At 34.5% G+C, this 22,672-nt stretch overlaps 1 protein-coding gene across 1 annotated transcript in view; it reads left to right on the forward strand.

Moving 5' to 3' along the window:
* The window catches only part of BBS7 (Bardet-Biedl syndrome 7), a 40,264-nt gene that overhangs the window by 10,521 nt on the left and 7,071 nt on the right, over positions 1 to 22,672 (forward strand). The window contains exons 4-13 of the mRNA XM_082837991.1: positions 1,189 to 1,375; positions 3,786 to 3,858; positions 4,296 to 4,412; positions 6,210 to 6,340; positions 10,306 to 10,390; positions 11,136 to 11,238; positions 12,882 to 13,074; positions 14,295 to 14,369; positions 17,361 to 17,426; positions 21,668 to 21,807. Coding sequence (XP_082694117.1) covers positions 1,189 to 1,375; positions 3,786 to 3,858; positions 4,296 to 4,412; positions 6,210 to 6,340; positions 10,306 to 10,390; positions 11,136 to 11,238; positions 12,882 to 13,074; positions 14,295 to 14,369; positions 17,361 to 17,426; positions 21,668 to 21,807 — 1,170 coding nt within the window. The remainder of the gene's footprint in view (positions 1 to 1,188; positions 1,376 to 3,785; positions 3,859 to 4,295; positions 4,413 to 6,209; positions 6,341 to 10,305; positions 10,391 to 11,135; positions 11,239 to 12,881; positions 13,075 to 14,294; positions 14,370 to 17,360; positions 17,427 to 21,667; positions 21,808 to 22,672) is intronic.

The following is a 22,672-nucleotide window of genomic DNA, read 5'->3' on the forward strand; positions in this document are numbered from 1 at the left end:
ATCATCTTCACTATCATTATTCTGAATTCTTTTTCTGGAAGGTTGCCTATCTCCACTCCATTTAGTTGTTTTTCTGGGGTTTTTCTTGTTCCTTCATCTGGTACAAAGTCCTCTGCGTTTTCATTTTGTCTATCTTTCTGTGTATGAGGTTTTCCTTCCACAGGGTGTGGAATTGTAGTTCTTGCTTCTGCTGTCTGCCCTCTATTAAGAGAACTTCTGAAATCATATGCAGAGCCACAAAGTGAAGCCATTTGAACAATAATTGAAGAAGAGAAAATCAATGAGGATCATTATAGGATAAGGAATAATTTTAGTATCAAAAAATTTTTAAATAGACCTTAGAGGAGAAGTGGAAAAATAGGTGAAACTGTCAAATAAATACCCTCTTTATGATCACATGGTGATAGCTATCTAGAAGTGAAGATAATATACTAATATATAATTTTTGTCAAAAATTTTAGCTCCCCAGTGGAAACTTGATTCATTATAAGAATTATAACATAGTTGAGATTATTTATCTAAATTTTGTTAAATATAATTTGAAATGAAGTTATTATTTCTTTTTTCAAGTTAAAATTCTAGTGAAGTCATTTTTTCCACTGTTTGTTATTTAGTTTCAAGTAGATTTAGTTCAAAAGCCTTATTCTATTCAATGTGGTAGTAAGAAAGCTAACTGTAGAGTTAAAAACTGAGTTGCAATCCAGTCTACTGTCTACTAGTTCCGTGCCTTTATGCATGTTACTTAACATTTTATTATTCTCCTTAAAAAGGGATAATAATGGTCCCTAGTTTATAAAGTTATGAGGATTGAGCTAATACATGTGTCACTTAGGACAGTGCTTGGCACATATTACACATTCAAAAAAGTTACTTTTTGATATAGTAGTTGTCTTCAGATATAGGCAATGAATATTACCATTATCTTGTCTTTGTTTTCAGTTTTTCTGAGCTCAATTTTTGAGACACCTGAGGCCTGTAGAACCTCATTTTCAGCTTTCAAAATCAATGCTTTACCAAAAGGCTAGAAATTAAGTGGGGGGAACGAAAACAAACCAAAAGTGTCCTCTGAGTCTGTGATAAAATGATAGTAAATTGTATATAAATAAACTTTTATTTTCATCTCTGAAAATAATTCAGGAGCTTCCTGAATCTTAAATTGATATCTTAAATTACTTTTAATATTCTCAGGCACATATCTGGCTCAGACCTTTTTCTCAGTGCAAGTTATATCTATAACCATTATTGTGACTGCAAAGACCAACATTATTACCTTTCTGGAGACAAAATCAATGACGTCATCTGCCTTCCAGTGGAAAGAGTACTTCGTGATGTACCGGTGTTGGCCTGCCAGGACAGAGTACTCAGAGTTTTACAGGTTGCTGTTATTTGCATTTTTATAGTTTTTCATAATTTAGGTAAAAAAATATTGCTGAACAGTGTATACTTGAGATAAATTACTTTAGTGACTACTACCACTTTAAATATCTTAAAATTATATCTTGAAAATTTTTTTTAATATTTTAATTAACAAACTTTTATTTTTTTTCCTTGAGGCGAATGTGTAGAAATCTTTGACAAGTTTTTAGAGAGGCATATATGGAAGAAAGGACACCTTTCCCCCCACACATAATATGTGAATTAGTACAATAAGAATCTAATGCCTTTGCTATAGGGAACCCGTCCTAGCTTTTCCTTTTTTTTTTTTTTTTTTTCACGGTACGCAGGCCTCTCACCTCTCACTGTTGTGGCCTCTCCCATTGCGGAGCACAGGCTCCGGACGCACAGGCTCAGCGTCCATGGCTTACGGGCCTAGCCGCTCTGTGGCATGTGGGATCTTCCCAGACCGGGTCATGAACCCGTGTCCCCTGCATCGGCAGGCGGACTCTCAACCACTGCACCACCAGGGAAGCCCCCCCCCTTTTTTTTTTTATTTCTTCTATCACTCTCCCCTCTCCCAAAAAATCAAATTAAAGGAGGAAATTGGGTTGGGGAGAGGGTGTTAGGCTTTAACAGGAGAGAGTTGAGATCAGGGTTGTATCATTTGAATTTACCCAGCATTTATGACAGTATGTTGAACAGAATAAGCACTCAGTAAATATTTGAAAAAGCATCTACTATCTTTATATTTCTATTAAAAACCATGATTGGCTAAAACAACTACTTAAGGCCATTCTTATTAGTAGTACTAATTACAACTGTCTTCTTGAAAGTGACTTTTTTTTTTTTTGGCCGCACCACACGGCTTGCGGGATCTTAGTTCCCAGACCAGGGATTGAACCCAGACCCTTAGCAGTGAAAGCACTGAGTCCTAACCACTGGACCAGCAGGGACTTCCGAAAGTGACTTTCAATAAAATAGATATACCCTCTCTCTCTTTCTCTCTCTCTCTCTCTCTCTCTCTCACACACACACACACACACACACACACACACACACACACATACACCCATAAAACAAAGTTTAGATGTAAATAACATATAACAAGTGGATTAATTGGATCAAAATTTAGGATGATAGTGCAATTGAACAAAAAGTCTAGCTGTTTATTCTGTGCCACCAAAGGCTATCTCACTCTTTGGAATTTCATAGTTAGATAGCTTGTCTTGGCACCATCCCTTTTATAGAAGAAATCAAGTGGTTCTATGAAGTTCTTTTTTTTTTTTTCCTCTATGGGGAATTAAAGTAATGTTCAAGGTTCACTTTAGGGGGGTGAACGATTAATTTCTCCCCTAGCCTATGCTCAAATATGAGTTGTTTGAATAAGGCTTTTAACGAGTTGGCTCACACCCATTTAGAAATTGATCTGGCTGAATTCTAGGATTCTGCTTTGTTTAACAAGAGATCCATATGCTAATTGTAAAAAAAAATATCACTAAGTATTTGTGCAAAGTAAAAAGTTGAAGTCTTTCCTCTGCCCTGCACACTTTTCCCCTACTCTCTGTCTGCCTTTGTAGGCAATCTGTTACCCCAAAGGTAGCCTTTTTAAAAAAAACAGTTTTGTGTGTATTCTTTTGTGTTTATATAGTTACATGTAGATATCTGTGAATTTTTAATGTTTTTCTAAATAAAATATAAAGCATATGGCTCTTATATATTCTATATATATTTAAAAATTTTAAACAATAATGGTATACCAGATTTACTGTAATTTTGCCAATGTTTTTTCATTGAGTGATTTATCATATTTTTTCTATGTGAATTTAATACTTCTACCTCATTCTTTAACAGCTTCACAAATACTATTCACAAATACTATGCAAATACTATGCATTGTAAGTGACAAAATTGAAAAAAAGACAAATAAAAGGATTTAACTGTTTTCTTATCTAAAAAGCAGGTCATTCTGCCTCTTACTAGAGTGGGTTTCTGAAATACCCAAAGGCAAGGCCAGAGTTTTCTGAGTCTGTTTGAATGTGCTCTAAGTTAAAGCCCTTGAGTTAGAGACGACAGAAGAAACAACTTGTTCAGGGAAAGTTTTGATAGGGAAATTTACCAGTGTCAAGTTTTCAGGCAAACAAAGTACCTAAAGTGAAAAGTATACAAAGTGGAGAATATTTGAAATATTTATTTCCTCACTCTTTATATTTTATATATGTATATTTTTATTATAAAATGAGTCGACATGTGCAGAATTGCCAACAAATAGAAGTTAATATTCACAATCTAGTTTTTTTCAGTAGTTTTATTCCAGGATTCTTTATATGAATATTGATATTATTTATGAATACCTATATTATTTTAAATTTGTCTTCTGTTTTAGTTTTAAAATACTTGTTTTCCTTCAGGGATCTGATGTGATGTATGAAACTGAAGTTCCTGGCCCACCTACTGTTTTAGCCCTACACAATGGAAATGGCGGTAATCAGGGCTTTATTTTTGACAATCAAATAAGGGAGTGAGTTACATTATTTAAGTTTAGATATTTCAGGGTTTTTAATCATTTAACTATATATTAAGTGAAAATGGGAAATTGTAGGAAGAACATGAACTGGAATAGAGACAATTGTCTTCTAACTTGCCAGTTGCTAACAGTAATGTGTTATTGAACTTTAATTTTTTAGTTTCCTCATCTTAAAATTAGTTGATGAGGAAAGGTCTTATCTCTTATGGTTATACATTCTGTGAATGTATAACCATCCTTCTAAATTAAGTAAATTAATTAAAATCTGTCTTCTCATTTAATATTTTAAATGAGATTTTTACATGAAAGACAATACATTTGAAAATATTTCAATTTTAAAGAAATAGTGTGAGTTGTGGGGTAAATATAATATGTTGACTTTAAATATAACTAGGTGACTCTGGAGAAGACCTTTTGTTTGGAACGTCAGATGGAAAACTTGGGCTTATTCAGATCACTACATCCAAACCAATACACAAGTGGGAAATTCGAAATGAGAAAAAGAGGGGAGGTATTTTTTATTTATTTATCTATTTATTTATGGCTGCGTTGGGTCTTCATTGCTGCGCGTGGGCTTTCTCTAGTTGTGGCGAGCAGGGGCTATTCTTTGTTGCGGTGTGCGAGCTTCTCATTGTGGTGGCTTCTCTTGTTGCGGAGCATGGTCTCTAGGTGCACACGCTTCAGTAGTTGTGGCACGTGGGCTCAGTAGTAGTGGTTCATGGGCTCTAGAGCGAAGGCTTAGTAGTTGTGACACATTGGCTTAGTTGCTCTGTGGCATGTGGCATCTTCCTGGACCAGGGCTCAAACCCGTATCCCCTGCATTGGCAGGCGGATTCTTAACCACTGCACCACCAGGGAAGTCGGGAGGTATGTTTTTGATGTAATTCAGATTCTGAATTTCAGTGATTTTTAAATAAAATATACTGGGAATTTCCTGGTGATTCAATGGTTAGGACTCTGTGCTTTCACTTCCAAGGGTGTGGGTTCGATAGATAGATAAATAGGTCAACCTACGTTATATAGTTCATTCTGTTTTATTTATTCATAATGTATAGCAGACTTAGCAATTTACAGAGCTGCCTCAGGTTTATTTACTCTTTGTTTATTTAGCAGGTCTATCATACTTTTGCCATAATTTTTAAAGTAAGATATGCTAATAGTAAATTGAGGTGGATAGGCTTTTATGCACTAATGTCTATCTATAACATTAACCTATGCTCAAATCCATTTTTCGTTTTTTGCTGTAGGGAATTAATTGGAATTTGGGAGTACTTGGTATGAGGCAAAGAAGTGCAGTCGGGTCAGGGAATATTCCTTTTTTCTAAGGAATTTACACCTTTCTAAGGGGAATTTATATCTGACTTGGTAGGTTTGGATGGCTATTTGTAAGTACAGCATGAGATCTGATTGACAAGAAAACATGTTAACAATGTATAAGATTTAGGGGAAAAGAATGTCCAGGAAGAGGAAAAAATAAAGGCAGAGGACTTGAGGCAGAGGTAAACTCGATTCATTTGAGGAGAAGAAGGAAGACCAGTGTGGCTAAATACATTCGTATGGCATGAGATGAAGTCACAGAGGTAGAATAAGGCCAACTCACGTAGGTCCTCATGAGCCTTGGTAAAGGGGTTTGAATTTTAATCTAACTGTAGTGAGGAGTTATTGGAAAATTGTAAGTGGGGGTATGATGTGATCTAATTTACCAAACTAAAACAAAAACACTCCGTGGAGAGTGGGTTTGTAGGGAAGCAGGTCAAAATTAGAGGCATGGAGTTCAATTGGGAAGTTATTGTTATAGTTGTTTTGTTTTGGTTTTTTTAAATTTTTATTTATTTATTTATTTGTTTTTTTATATTTGCCTGTGTTGGGTCTTTGTTGCTGCGCTCAGGCTTTCTCTAGTTGCGGCAAGCGGAGGCTACTCTTTGTTGCGGTGCGTGGGCTTCTCGTTGTGGCTTCTCTTGTTGTAGAGCACGGGCTCTAGGCGCGCGGGCTTCAGTAGTTGTGGCACATGGGCTCAGTAGTTGTGGCTTGCGGGCTCTAGAGCAGAGGCTCAGTAGTTGTGGCGCCTGGGCTTAGTTGCTCCGCGGCACGTGGGATCTTCCTGGCCCAGGGCTCAAACCCGTGTCCCCTGCTTCAGCAGGCGGATTCTTAACCACCACGCCACCAGGGAAGCCCTATAGTTGTTTTAATTTACCCTAGTTTTTTTTTCCTACTCTGATTTGATATATATATTTTTTCATTCATACTTGGTATATTTTTTACTATAATATCAATTTTATTGATAACTTATCATTTACCTTTTTTAAAGGTATTTTGTGTATTGACAGCTTTGACATTGTGGGTGATGGGGTTAAAGATTTACTTGTTGGAAGAGATGATGGAATGGTGGAAGTGTATAGTTTTGATAATGCAAATGAGCCTGTTCTACGATTTGATCAGGTAAGTTCACTTTTAAAAAGACTATATATGCTTATTATTCATCAAACAATTATAGAGATGACTGACTTTGTGTTTTATTAAATGAAATATATTAAAATCTTGTGTTTGGCTTAAAATATCTCTGCTTTGACATTATCAAAATCTTCTCTAGACTACTCTTATATTTGAATAAATGACTATTGCCCTCAAGCTGAACAATAAATTACTTTTTTATTTGATTTCTAAATACTGTATATCCAAATTATTATATGTATTACCTTAGTTTCTATAATGCATAATAGATTACAGGAGTAACATTTATATGTTTAGGTAGCATAAATGAGATTGTGTTGTTTTAAAGTAATCAGGTTTTAGGAATAAACTTCGTATTGTTAAGACAATATCAAAAATATCCTTAAGCAGAGAGGGAAAAGTAGCAATTTCACTTCTCGCCACCCAAGATCCACAGTATGAGAAGAAATACTAGATAAGAGTAATTTTTAGTTCACAAATTTTAAGTGTAATTAAGCTTGTTTATCCCAAGGTGCAGAGTCACATGGAGAAGCATTCTGGCATAAACTGAATCTTTCATTTTCATAAAGTGGTGTTCTCCTGTCCAGGGTTTCCCCATCCTGCCTCATGCATGATGTATTGAGGCTGTTTAACGACAGCAACAAAAAACCACAACTCAGTATGAACTTTTCTTTCTTTGTCTAATTTCTCCAATAGTGGTAAATTTCTCCCAGTACCTACTTTAATTGCATATCAGTAAATAACAGATGTTTTGGTACATAGACAAAGTGTATTATTATTTAGATAATATGGGGATAAAAACATTATACAACTTATTTTCTGTATTTATTTTGTACTTGTTCATCTTTCTTTGGTGCACAAAGTTACCTTGCTAATGATGCAAATAATAGTTTAGGCTTAAAAGTACATAATAATCCTGTGTTGGTGATCTCCCATTTTTTTATCATCAACCCCTGAGAAACTTTCCTGTTTAGACCCCAAGTTTCCTCTTTGACTTCTATTCCAAACCCCAGTAATGACATAGCATGTCTCCCCTCTGCCAGGTGTGGCACTAAGAATTCCTGTCTTCCCAATCTTTCTTCTGTTTGTCTGATGATAGAGGTACTGCTTCCATGTTGTGTTAAGGCTGCGAATATGCTGCCTCATCTTGATTCATGACGTCACTCTCTTTATTGTTTTCCTAATCAGGAGAAGTCCTCTTATCTGACGTAGTCTGGACTGATGGTTAATCAAAAGAGTTAAGGAGCAGATCATAAAAAGACAATATGTACATACCTTAAACATCACATTTTAATTTAAACTTATAAATATATATTTATTCACCAATATTTTGAACAGTGACCAAGGTCTTTTCTTGTGAGTTCCCCTAATTGGCATTCCATGTTGTTACTTACATAAAGCATGTCTATACTATGTTGTCTATGATCTCCTGTGTTATGGTTCTATGACTGTTTTTTTTAAGGTGTAAGTTGAATTAACTAAATCTACAACTCCAAGACTTTTATAAAAAGGTACTTGAAGTACATAAGATAAATGAATTTCATTAAAATGTTGTATTGACAAAAAAATGTAGAAATTAACAGTTTTTTAATTTTTATAACTTTTTCTGAGTACATTAGGTTAAATAAGGTACTTCTAAGTGAGTGAAAGAGTAAGTTATAATTAATAGTCACTCAATAAACCACTCAGAAAGTGAGAATGTGTGTGACTCTTTTGACTCAGTAAAACATTCTTCTGTAGTCAGCTGGTTTCCAGTGTTTTGCTTTCAATAAATAGAAGGAGGACCTAATCAAGGTGTCAGATGATACATCATTAAACATTTTCAGTGGTAGATCAGATGATTTTAGGTATGTAACTTGGAAGATATTTAAACAATAGAGTGAACTTTCTACAACAAAATTTCTTTTAGTCTCATCAATATCTTTATGGGACTAAGCTCGATTAGTGCTTCTATCTATGAAAATGAGAAAAAGGAATAGGACTGATGTTGAACTCAGTCTCATTCTACCAATATATAATTAATACTCATTGTGGTACATGAATAATTTAGAAGGAAAAACTGTCCTATTGTCTCATGAGATACATTTCCTGTAGAATTTTGTTTTAGTGGTTAGTTATTAGTTAAAAATATAAAACATATATTTGTCGATCAATTGTGAAATACTAATAATTAGACAATAGAAATTTCTAATTCTTAGAGTTTTTTAATCACAGAAGATAAAAAAATTCTATTTCTTTTTTCTTGGTTGCAGAGAAGTATAAAAGAATTTCAGCATATGAGTACATTACATTAAGATAAATATATGTGGAGGGAGTGGAGTGAAAATAGAAGTTTAGGGAACAATGTAAAATTTCCAGCTGTGAAAGAACGATTTGTTTTTTCATTTTTAAGTCAATTGTGTGTATAAATTTGTCTTGATATTTAGATTCATTGGGTATGATTGGGGTGTGATTATGTGACAGTTTTATTTTAAAATTATAATCTCTAAAACTTCCAGATATTACAGTCTTTGTAACTATTTAAAGTGGTGATGAAAATCTGAAAGTCAGTTTAAAAATGTACACAGGGATGGATGCAGTTTTGTTTGTTTGTTTTTTCAGAATTAACTTTAGCGAGAACATGAACAAAAAAGTTTGAAGAATTCTAGTGTATATGAAATCCACTGGGACACTTGTTAAAAATGCACTTGCTGGGGAATTCCCTGGTGGTCCAGTGGTTAGGACTCTGCACTTCCCTTGCAGTGCGCACAGGCTCCATCCCTGGTCGGGGAGCTAAGATTCCTGCAAAATGTGCAGTGCGGCCAAAAAAAAAAAGAAAAAAAATGCACCTATGAACCTAACTTCATGCAAATGTATAATCAAACCTTTGTCACTAGAATCTCTCAGGTAATTAGCTCAGGAACAGCTAAGATAGCCTGATTTGCAGAATAGCTCAGAGGTTTGCCTCTTACAGGGAGGTTGAAGAGAACTAGCATTTTTAATGCTGGTGTCCATTCCCTGTACCTTCCCCTTTAGGACAATGGTTCTGGGCCTTGCCTGATAATAATTACCTGGCAGAGCTACTGGTCAAACTCATTAATGGGTTGCCAACACATTTTTTTTTAAATGAAAGAGAATAGATTAGAATATATCAGAGTGCAACACAAACCTTTTAAGTTGTATCTGTTGTTGTGTATGTTCATGTGTGAATTATACCAGATTGCAATATGAAACTTATTGCTTGCTTTCCAAATCGCTTGAAAGCCACTGACCTAGAGTGCTTGTTAAAAATACAGATTCCTAGTTGACTCACCCAAATGATTATTGTCAGGCAAGTTTGGGAAGTATTGCTTAAAAGAGATATAAACCCTGAAGCATCTGAAAACTTGGTCTCCATAGTTGAAAATTGTCTAAAGTTTCCATGTAAGCTAGCGTCTTCTTTATTCTTCTAAAAAACTATTTGGAGAAAACACATGAGAGGTGGTCTGTGGAATTCAGGTAATAAACTAAATGTATTGAGAGTTTTGCTTATGTAATTTTTTTTTTTTTTTTTTGGCCACGTGGCTTGTAGGATCCTAGTTTCCTGACAAGGGATGGAACCCAGGCCCCCTGCAGTGGAAGCATGGAGTCCTAACCACTGGACTGCCAGGGAATTCCCGCTTATGTCATTTTTTTAAAAAAACTTATTTCTTTATATAAATAAATGATTTTGCTCATTAGATGATTACTGTAGCTGAGTGGTACACACAAATATATGAATCATTTTCAATCTTCTTTCCCCAAATTAAAAAGCACTGGAATTTTCAGCCATTTGTGTAGGATTTTCACCTTTCCAATCTCAGTGTCTACACATAATAAGTATTCAATAAATATATGTTGAATGTTGGGAGACAGCAAAATAAGTTTTGTGGCTTATTATTTCACATATCTGTGAAATTTTATTAATGACGTGCTTGATCTTAAATTTATTTTAGACGTTGTCTGAGAGTGTCACATCTATCCAGGGTGGTTGTGTAGGGAAAGATGGCTATGATGAAATCGTGGTATCCACATATTCAGGTAAGGTAAATGGTAATAGCTAGTTGAAGAAAGAATCAATAATAAAAAATATAAATTTAATAAATTGCTTTTGATGATTACTTTTTAAAATGTTTATTAGTAAGTCACTCTTACCTACAGCATTAAAAGCTCTAATGGTTAAAAAATAAGAAAGGAAGGAGTAGGTGTATTGATTTATAAAACAGTTAATATTTGAATAATACTTTTTAAAAGTACTTAGTATATCTCTAGCATCTTTGAAAATTAAATGATATCCTTTGGTTTAAAAAGAATATTTACTGAAATTTAGTTTGTTTTGTTACTGTGTACATTTCTTATAAAACTTGCTTGCTTTTGAGTAGGTCATTTTTGTATTCTCACAATAGTTATATGAGAGTTTAACTTTCCATGAAAATAATTTTTGAAAGACAACTTTTATTCATCAGCTGTTTTTTGCATTTGCCTAGAATGTGTTGACTTATTCCATACTTGAAAACTAAAACTTTAAATTAAGAAGTGAAAGATTTCCTTAATCGTAGTATTACAGTATTTCACGCAAAACAAAAATGGTATCCAAAGTAATTTCTTTATGGTTTGAATATCTTCTAGCTTGATTTCTTTTGCGTTTTGTTTTGTCTTGTTGTTTGAAAAGGAATAAGTCCAAGACTAAGTGAGGTTGATGTTGGTGGACACAGGGGCATGTATCTTGGGTTTCTTTTAACACTAGCAGCACTTAATGGTGCACGATTGTAATTCATCTCTGCAGGCTGGGTTACAGGTCTGACAACAGAGCCTATTCATAAGGAAAGTGGACCAGGAGAAGAACTAAAAATTAATCAGGAGATGCAGAATAAAATTTCTTCGTTACGGTAATTTTGGATTTTTGTTTGCTTCTTTTTTTTTTTATTTCATAAAGTGTGTGATTGTTGTTTTTTTCTTATTTATAAATGCAGTATATTTTATTGGAAGGAATTATACATTTAATTAGTTTATGACCTTTTTAAATAAAAGCTTATCAGTTTGAGAAAATTAGCAGTAAGTGCTGATTAATATTTTGGAGTTAGAAATACACTTTTTATATGTTTTACTCTATGTTGTTTTTTTCTTAGCTCAAGAATTGTATTTTTTCATTCATTTATTATAAACAGTTACAGTGTTTTTTTTGTTTGTTTTCATAGATATTAGAAAGAAACCAACACAGATGGCTCTATTCCTCATTAATTCTCATGTTTACTGCTCTTGTGGACCCTTCTGAGTCTGTAACTTTGGTTTATAAGTTTTCTTACTGGAAATGAGTAATGTTGACTCTCTTAGACACAGGGATTGCTTTCATGACCTGTTCAATTTGACAAGTCCTGTGAAAATGGCCTCAAGGAAAATTGCTGCATACAGTGAAGAAGTGGGAGTCGCTGAAACTTTTAATGACTATTCTCCTTACCCTAGCCCTTCAGCCCTCAGCCCTCAGGAGTGAGGGCTGATCCTTTTTTGGTGGTAGTTGATGGCTACAGAAGTTTTTGAGGCAACCAAATGCCACAAGTACTAGTTCACTAAAGCCACACCACCAGTTCACCACAAACCAGTTCCCCAAAGTCACCAAGAGAGAAAGCTCTAATGTTCATGCAGCAAGGACACCAAGGAGAGTTAATGAACTACTATCTCATGTCCTCAGTACAATACCTCATATTTATAACCAAGTCAGCCCCCTCCTGATTCCACTGGAACGTACGTTCACGAGAAGCTTATGTCTATTTTGTTCATTCAGCACCCGGATCCTAAGTACATAGAGTCACTCAGTAAATATTTCTTGGGCGAATGAATCTTTTCTTTCGTTTAGTGCACAAATCCCTTCCAAGCGCCTTCCCAGACTTTTCTCCCTCAATTGGGGCTAGTAGCTAAACCTCATGTTGTTCTACCCTAGTTACTATTTACTTCATTTCCTTTCCCTTTAACTGGAGCAGCTCTAAGCAATGCCTGCACAGTTCAATCTCCAACACTTGGTAAAACTTCAGCTGTACCTCTGGGTCGTGATTATCCTTGTGGTCTCCAATATATTCATACTCAGCAGCCTTCTTATTTTGTCTTTTGCCCCTAATGTCTTACTGAAAGGTACATGTTTACTGATTTCACACATTCTGTTTCTTCTTATTAAATCTAATATGTTCCTCTACCCCAGAACAATCAGTTTCTTTTCTGATTAGTGCTATGTGTGACTGTAACCAGATTCATGTATTAGGATTGATTATTTGCAGCCTGCCTTGATTCTTACAATGCCTTATTAATATTGCTGGTGTGGGGCTGAGTAGATGTTTTACTTTTTAGATCAGAGTTAAATAATGTGGAACCATTAGGTCAGTCATAGAAGTAAAAATTTTGTTCCTATTAGTGTTATAGTTCTAACTCAACCAATAAAAATGCATTTGGCAGCAGTAAATGTCTCAGACTTTTGTAAATATTCTAAGGATCTCAAATGTTTATACTTATAGGTGACAAATTTGTATATATTTTCCTCTAGGAGTGAGTTGGAACATCTGCAATATAAGGTACTACAGGAAAGAGAGAAATATCAACAGTCTTCTCAATCAAGCAAAGCAAAATCAGCAGTACCTTCATTTAGTGTAAATGACAAGTTTACATTAAATAAAGATGATGCCAGCTACAGCCTTATCTTAGAGGTTCAGACGGCGATAGATAATGTCTTAATACAGGTAAGCAAAATGTCTAATTTCTTTGTTTTATGGCTGGATCTATTTTGCAAACAAGTCATATGCACTAATTATTATTGAACACTTTTAAACGGTGATTTTAAATGTTTATCTTAATCTTGCATTAGCTAATCAGTTGGCTCATAGCTTATTTAAATTATGTCTTTATTTTTTATTTATCCCGTACATATTAAACAAAAGACCAATGGACTTAAGTTTTAGGAAGACCTAGAAAGGACATTAAAGATTTGTTCTCTGGTTAGCCTTTAGGAGAATCTTAACAGAGATGTGACTTAGAAAACTCCAGTATTTTATATCCTTATTAGAACCTTTTTTAAGCTCCAACTACTAAAATAATACAGCCTGCTCATTAACCATCAGTTTCTAGGTAGATAATCTCAAAAGGTGAAACTTAGGGATAATAATGTATAACTCCATTTATCAATGTATTTAATTCTTTTTTCTTTTTTATTATTAGTTTTTAAAAATTTTTATTTTACATTGGAGTATGGATGCCTAACAATTATTTTTTCTTTAAATTGGAAGATATTCAGGGAGTGGAAAAGGATGATAGTAGGATGAATGGAAAATAAGCAAGATGGAAAACCCATCAGAAAATGAGAAAAGAATAAAGAGGAAGAAGACAAAGTTTTAAAAGATGTGGGGGAGAGATCAGATTATTAATTAAAACTTAGAGGCAGAAATGTCTCTCAGGTAATGCTAGCTCAAGGGCTACTGCATTGAACAACTCCAGAAGCACCATTCACACAGAACACAGTGCAACAGCATTGTCCTAGAAGCTACCTCTCTGGAGGAGACCAAAAATTATCCCCTTTCTGTGTTACAGGTGAAGTAAGAAATGATAAAAATGAACTGATATAGCAAGAATGGTCATATGATTATTTGCAGCCCATGGTAACATTTTTAGCACTGACAAAAAAAAGTAGGAAGAGTATACTTTAAAGAGAGTGATGAGAGATGAAATTCTGTGATCTGACTAATCCAAATTAGAAAAAAATAGGTCATTGTAATATAACTCTTATTCTTTATTATATTTATTTTCTAGAAGTGCATATTATCAAATACAAGTTAAGAGAGTTCATACTGTCAGATTTAGAGACAAACGTAAACTAGAGCTAAGGAGAACCCTTAGAGAAAGTATGTGTTGTGAGAATTTTTAGTTTTTCATCTAAACCTTTTTTTTTTTTTAATATTGACTGTAGAGTGATGTTCCAATAGATTTACTAGATGTGGATAAAAATTCTGCTGTTGTCAGCTTTAGCAGCTGTGATTCTGAGGTGAGTAAAATTACAATAATTCTTCAAATGCTTTCATTTCCATTATGCCATTTTGTATAAAGCCTGTAAATGCTACTAGTGTTCGATGTTTCTTCTGTATTTCCTTTCATAACCCTTCCCTCAAAATCTGCTTCTACTCTCTTTCCCTATCCTCAGAAAATCCAGAAACTGGAGTGTTGTCCTAAATTCCTTCCTCTCTCTGATCTGTTAAATCCAGTTACAGTAGTTCCCTCTTTTTCTGCTGGAGATACATTCCAAGATCCCCAATGGATGCCTGAAATCAGAATAGTACGGAACCTCTGTATGATACGGTGTTTCTTTCAGCATCACTATTTTTGCACTTTGGAGCTGTTATTAACTAAAACATGGGTTATTTGACACAAGCACTGCAATACCATGAAGGTTGGTCTATGTGATAACTGAGATGGTTCCTAAGTGACTAACGGGCGGGTAGCATATACAGCATGAATATGGGATGATTCATGTCCCAGACAGGATGGAATGGGATGTCACAAGTTCTCATCACACTACTCAGAACGGTGTGCAATTTAAAACTTATGAATTGCTTATTTCTGCAATTTTCTGTTTAATATTTTCAGACCACAGTCGACTGTGGGTAACTGAAACCCTGAAAAGCGAAACCACAGATAAGGGGGGGTGCTGCTGTAGTCACTAATTTTTGTCATTTCCACCTCCTTGCTCTTCTACGTCTACTCTGCTTCATTTGCACTTCTGTTAACCTTCCAGGCCCTCATAATGCTTTTGCTTGAACTCCTCGTCTGCCAGTTTCTGTGCCTCCAGTGTTGCCTGTCACCTCCAGGCTATGCTGTGCACTGCCACCAGAGAGGCCTTCCTAAAAGACAAACATCCCCGTGTCATTCCTTTTCTCAAAACCTTTTAAAGATTCCTTATTTCCTGAGCTGCATGTAGGTCAAGATTCCTCACTGTAGCATAAAAAACTTTCTGTAATTCAGCTCTTGATTACACCTCCAACTTAATCTCTCACCAGCTGCTACCTTCCCTTCCATGCACATGATTTCTGCCAAACTGAAGTTCTTAAAATTTCTTGAAAATGCTGTACAGCTTCACACATTCCTACATTTAAACATGATCTGTTCCATCTGCCTGTCTTTCCTCACTTTTTCTTGTTGACTCTTGCTTAACCTTCATTCAACAGACATTTATTGAACACTTACTGTGTGCAAAGTACCTGGGAAGAGACCATATCAGAGCTTTTGGACGTGCTTACTGTATCACTTCTTTCTGCATGGTACTGGCTGACTAGCAGTCTCAGAGCTTAGGTGTGGCTCCTGAAGAGAAGTTAGGGTTCAGAGAAGGTCTGGAGCAGCTGCATTGGAGAAGGCAAGCCAGAGCAGGAAATGGTGACTGGAGTTGGCATTAAAAAGGGAAGGATAGGGCTTCCCTGGTGGTGCAGTGGTTGAGAGTCCGCCTGCCGATGCAGGGGACACAGGTTCGTGCCCCAATCCGGGAAGATCCCACATGCCGCGGAGCGGCTGGGCCCGTGAGCCATGGCTGCTTAGCCTGCGCGTCCGGAGCCTGTGCTCCGCGGTGGGAGAGGCCACAACAGTGAGAGGCCCGCGTACCAAAAAAAGACAAAAACAAAAAAAAAAGGAAGGATAACAAGAGTAGATAAAGAACAAAGTTGATAGTTATATTAGGGAATAATTTTCAAAATAATTTCAGAGTAAAGCTTTTTTTTTTGATAAGAGATTTTATGGCAGTTGTATTATTTATCATATGTGCTTTGTCGTCCCTGTTTGAGAATAAAACATAAAAGGATTAAGACCTACATTTTTATGATCATTTAAAAAATCAAGTTAGTATGAACTTCAGATCTTTAATTCCTAAGTTACAGTGAAAGATTAACCTGTTTATATCACTGCAGGATTCTTTGAAATGAGTATTTCATACTAATTTAAAACCTATTTTCTAGAATGATAGCTTAAAAAACAAATCTTATGGAGATTTCAAGTATATACAGAAGGAGAAAGAATACTGTAATAACCTCCATGTACTCATCACTAACTTTAACATATGGCCAGTCTTGTTTTATGTTCTTTACCCTCTCCCTCCCCATCCCAAACCAAATTCCAGACATTTTATCACCTTTAATTAATATATATAATTTTATCCATAAATACTTAAATATATAACATTTGTTTTTAATTACACACAAGTATATTTATTTTTAAGTTGACTGATCCTCTGTGTTTGCTGAGTTTAAATGATTTGAAATTAAAACATTTGAATTTTCTTTTTAACATTACCATTCTTTTTATTTCTTCAGTATTTATTAAAAATAGGGAAATAGCAGTGCCTGAAAATTTCATATCAAATAGTTCACGTTGCTTTGTCTGATTTTGCAATTCATGCACACAGATATACTCTTCTGTTTTTAGTAGTTTATTATTCAATTTTAAGAAGTTATCATACTTGAAGTAACCGCTCCAATTTTGTTCAACAAACGTGTTGAATGCCTACAGCCTACCTGACACTATGCTATTTGCTGGGAATGCATAGATGAGATATTTCTCAGTTGTCTATAAGTATGTGTGAAAATCAAATACATTCAACACTGAACATTGATGTTTTTACCTTTATAATACAAACATTAGGAGTTTGCACTGCCAGTTAAATTTTTGGGAGAACAATTAATATTTTAAAGTGTTATTGGAGAGATTTAATATGGAAAGAGCACTGAGCTTTAGAGTCTTAAAGATACGAATTTGAATACCAGTGTTATTACTTACTGGCATTTAGGAAATTTACCTAACCCTTCAAACCTCAGTTTCTTCATCTGTTAAAACTTACCACATAGGGTTGTTTGTAGGAATAAGCATAAAGCTCATAGCATGGTCCCACCCAAATGATGGGTGCTCAGTAAAAATAAATATTATTATTACTGTTGGTGCTGTTGTTATTGTTAAAAACATAGATTCATCCTTTTCCTCAACTTTGAATTCTTCCTAGTCAAACGACAACTTTCTTCTCGCCACTTATCGGTGCCAGGCAAATACCACGAGGCTGGAACTCAAGGTAAAACTGTTTGAGATTACCTTTACTTGAAAGTTTGAACTTTCTTTTTTCCTTGGTAAATCTTGCAACATATGATATCATTTCTTTGCATTAAATTTCTCCCTGAAATGAGCATTTTGGAATAATGTCTTTTGAATGACCTATTAGGTTTTAATTCAGCCCAAACCACTCTCTTTTCTGTTAGCACTCAACTAGTCACATTCTCTAAAATTACCAATCCTAAATTTCCTCTAACTGGAAATATTTTTTATAATTTTCTATTATGGAAAGTTTCAAGCATACATAAAAGTAATGATTCCAGTTTCAGCGATGATCAACTCATGACAATCCTGTTTGTGCTGTCACTCTCCATTCCAAATTATTTTGAAGCAAATACAAAATACTTTATAATTTTATTAGTAAATATTTCAGTACATATGTTTAAAAGATAAGAACTCTTTTTTCTAAGTGATTATGTAAAATTTGTATTTTTAAAAAATTTTTATTAGGGTATAGTTGATTTACAATGTTGTGTTAGTTTCAGGTGTACAGCACAGTGAATCTGTTATGCATATACATATCTCCACTTAAACGATAAGAACTCTTTTTAAAAACATAACCACAATACTGTTATTGCACCTAAGAAAAATAATAATAATTCCTTAGTATTATCAAATGTTTAGTGTAGTGCTTTTTTAGTTTGTTTGATCCAATCATGGTCCAAATAAGGTAATTTGGTTATTGAAGTATCTGAGCGTTTGCCCTGTATTTTCCTATTATCTGGATTTTTCTGATTGCATTCCAGTGATGTCATTACCAACTATTCCACGGAAAATCTTTGAAGTTTCCTTTTGCAATTTACTAACATAATCACTTTTATAATTAAATACTGATTGTAGCATACAAGTTTATTTTAGTTATTTAATTTTTAGTGTGAAATTTAAAAAAAAATTATTTTTGATATGTTTATGATCCAGAAATTAAGCACTATAACTTTTTCCTGATGTTCTGAAACTCAGAGTATGCTTTTTTCAAGAGAGATGCTATTGCACAATAACTTTTTCATATCTGGTTAAGGAAGTTCCAGTTAAAATTTAATTTTTTTCTAAACAATTTATTTTCATCTGTATAGTTCCCTTTCATGTATTTTGAAAGAAAAATTGAAAACTGGTATAAGTTCTAAAGGAATATACTTCAGCATATTTAGGTAACCTAATTAAACATTTAGATTACATTCACTGAGCTAGATTGTGCCAATAAATTAGGAAGTAGGCCTAAAAATATTAAAAACCTATGTTCTTTTTTAAAATTGGATACAATAACTTTAAAGTTCAGAGGAAAGAGTAAATGCCTGAAAAGAGCCAACAAAACTATGAAAAAGGAGAAAAGGTGGAACTTATCTTGCCCTATGGTAAAATGTACTATAAAACTACTATAATAAAAATAATGTGGGGTATTTACAAGGCCTAAATAAATAGGTCACACAACAAAATAAAGTTTAGAAATATAGCCCAGCACATATTTATGGGAATTTAATGCCCAGCGTTTTTAGATAGGGAAAATTCTATTAAATTATTATTTTTATTTAAAAATTGCTTTTGGTGGGACTTCCCTGGTGGCACAGTGGTTAGACCCACAGCAACTAAGACCCAATGCAGCCAAAGATAAATTAATTAATTAAAAAAATAAAAATTGCTATTGGTACAACTGGCATCCATCTGGAAGAATATTAAGTGGATTCTTATGCCATATATTATAAAAGATAAATTCAGATGAATTAAGTACCTAGTTATTTTCAAAAAGAAGCTGTCTTCCAGATAATGGGTAAATATCAGAATATGAAGACTGCCTATAAGTTGTTTAAAAAGACTACCCAGGGTGGTCCAGTAGTTAAGAATCCACCTTCCAATGCAGGGGACGCGGGTTCAATCCCTGTTTGGGGAACTAAGATCCCACATGCCACGGGGCAACTAGGGCCGTGCACCGCAACTACTGAGCCTGTGTGCCACAGTTAGAGAGCCCGCATGCTGCAACTACTGAGGCCATGCACTCTGGAGCCCACATGCCACAACTAGAGAGCCCACACACCACAACTTCTGAGCCCACACACTGCAATGAAACGTCCCGCATACAACTAAGACCCAACGCAGCCAAAGAAAGAAATAATCTTGTTCCTTAAAAAAAAAAAAGACTACCCAATTAGGAAAATAGGCCAATGTGGATAGGCAGTTCACAGAAGAGGGAATCAAAATAGCTAACAAATATTAAAAGAACATATTCTACCTCATTATCAGTTAGGGAAACTCAAAATAACAAAAATCAGTTTCCGCTTGTCTAACAGATTGGCAAAAATTTTGAAAAAGCAGAATTACCAGGTGGCAGGATGAGGAAAAGGACACTCTCAATCATAGCTGAAGGAAATAAAAATTCTTATTGCTACTTTGGTAGAATAGGCTATAATCCCATTTGTTGGAATCTATTTCATAGCAATAAAATCACAGTATTGTACACACAGATATGTATATAATTAACTGCAGCATTGTTTGTAGAGGCAGAAAAGTTGAACCAAAGTGAACACTCAGTAATTTAATGTTTGAATAAATAGCTGTTTCTCCATTTCATAGAATATTGCAGAGCTGCAATAAAGAATGAGTTGGTCAATTCCTGTTAACATGGAGCAAATTCCATGAAAAACACAAAATGCAGATAAAAGTCCTACATATGTATATATATATATTATCTATAATATGAAGAAATGTATAAAAAGAAACATACCTCTCTGATATGATAGGTCATACAATAAGGGGAAGGTATGGGTGGGATGGGAGTGGGAAGGAGGTGATGGTATTAGGAGAGGCAGAGATAAGGGAAAAATCTGGTTATTAGAAATAAAAACAAAGATGTCTATGATATAAATAGAATTTAGTCATGTGAAGTTATGCATTTATTTTTGTACATCTGCATAGAGAGATGTATGAAAGAAAGGTTGACTATCAAAATAGCAATAATGATCATCTCTGGGTGGTAGGATTTCAGATTACTTATATGTTAATCCTAATTTTTCTTCATTGTGTGGATTTTTAAAAAATGAATATGAAGTATATAATCAGAGAAAGCATGATGACTTTTCTTAATATTATGAACAATTATATTCTTTTTTTAAAGTTGATACTGCATTTACAGTTATTATAAAATATTGGCTATATTCCCCGTGTTGTACTAATTGTGAACTTATTGTGGAAAAATTTATGTGCCAGTATAAGCTTACCCTTTAAAAAGAAACTCTAAAATATAGCTTTATCAGATCGATTTTTTATTTTCCTTCTGTATTTTTATTCTTTTCCTTATCTTTTCTCTCTTCCCATTCAGAACAATATTTTCAGTATAAAATTTGCAAAAAATCTTGCTTTAAACTTTTATTTATGTTTCCCATTTAGGTAAAACATTGATTTTTTTTTCCCACCTCACATGCCAGGAAAAGTATGAGCTGATATATCAGTTAGATTAGAGAAGCTGCCTTTGTAATACAACAGGTACTACAATCCACTTCATGAATTGGAACAGAGAAGAGCTGAAAGGGACAGGAGGGAGAAACTTGACTGCTTTCTAACTCCTAAAATTAGGTCTTCATAATTTCATGAATTAGGGTTTTCTGTGTTTTAAATTCTCAGGATATCCAACTAGCCATATTCAAAATAGCTTAAAAAGAATTTCCTAATCCAAATATGTCATAAGTAAATTGTGAGTATGCTTCTCTATTTTCATAGAAAGTCAAGAATTAAGTTCTTGGAAACATTTTTTTTTCTGTCAGTAGGTTTTTATAACAATAGCCATATGCTATAATACCCCTATTTCTGAGAAAATGAAGTATTAGTTATTGACCCACTTATCCCTTCAACAAAAATATCTAAATTTTAACCATTTTTTTATGTGAATCTTTTACAATATATTATACACCTACACTTTTAGATGTGATAGGGTGGTGTGTGAGAATGTCTGTCTTTTGGAATGACAGACCTAAAAAATATGTGGTGGGGATGACTTTCATAGATGGATTAATTTTGCTTTTGATTTCCAAAATCTTTTAAAATTTTCTTTTACGGTAGAGGTAAAAAGTTCTTGTTTCATAGAATGTCCTTATTTCCTTCAGCATATTACAGAAGAGATTACGGTCTGAGTGCCTGCTTGCTTGTGCTGAACATTTTAAAGATAGCCTTTATGTTGCCAGATTATTCTTATTTTCTTTCCTCTTTTGTGTTCAGATTCGCTCAATTGAAGGCCAGTATGGCACACTTCAAGCATATGTGACTCCAAGAATTCAACCCAAAACATGTCAGGTCCGCCAGTACCTTATCAAACCCCTTTCACTCCATCAAAGAACTCACTTTATTGATCATGACAGGTAGGACAAAGGAGGGAGAAGTTTATTTTTAGGATATTACATGATGCAGATAAAGTTGCTTTTTATTTTAGTAGTGTAAATTCTGGTAGCTTGTTGTACTTTTTAAAAATTAAATAAATATTTAAATGCTGTGTACAGGTTTCCCCCGCTATCTGAAAGTAGCGTGTTCCTATGAAACCTTTCATAAGCCAAAATAGCATAAAGCGAAGAAGCAGTTACTGTGGGACACATCTTGATAATGGATGCTCAGAATAAATTGGGATAAAGCACAGATGCTCACAGACAGTTCAAAGCTATGTGGCCTGATGAGTGTAGTTCCTGGGGAAGGAACTCGGCGGGGCCGCTCTCAGTGCTGCTGGGGTACTTGCTGCTTCGGTGACAGCCGCTGCAGAACAAACGCTGAGGCTGTTTTTGCTTTTCACCTTTTCTTGGTAAAAGCAAAAATCCTCTTTGGATTTCTCTTGGTTACCGAAAATGGGCACTCGTGTAGGCCTTTTGTAAAAACAAAGTGGCATAAAGTGAACTTTCAAAAAGCAGGGGGTACCTGTATTATTTCTAATAGACGTAAGCGTCTTTGTCTTCTTTTAGAGGCTGATTTGATCTGGACTTTCCGATCTTTCTCATATATTTACCATTCTGAAATCAGTAGAGTAATAGTTGTCTATCTCAAACATCTATCGTGAGAAAATACTGTTTAGCATTTGAGTTCTCTGTAAACAGGACCTTATTGTGTTAGCCTCAAACATATTTCCTTTCTACTTCACCTCAGGGAATACTGGTAGAGCAATTAGTTGTGATAGTCCCTATTATTTCTAACTTCCATTCCAACTTAATTATCCTCCTGGTTATAGTTTTTCACTTTCTT

Source organism: Leucopleurus acutus (genome assembly GCF_964270905.1).
Source record: "Leucopleurus acutus genome assembly, chromosome: 4".
Classification (NCBI taxonomy): domain Eukaryota; kingdom Metazoa; phylum Chordata; class Mammalia; order Artiodactyla; family Delphinidae; genus Leucopleurus; species Leucopleurus acutus.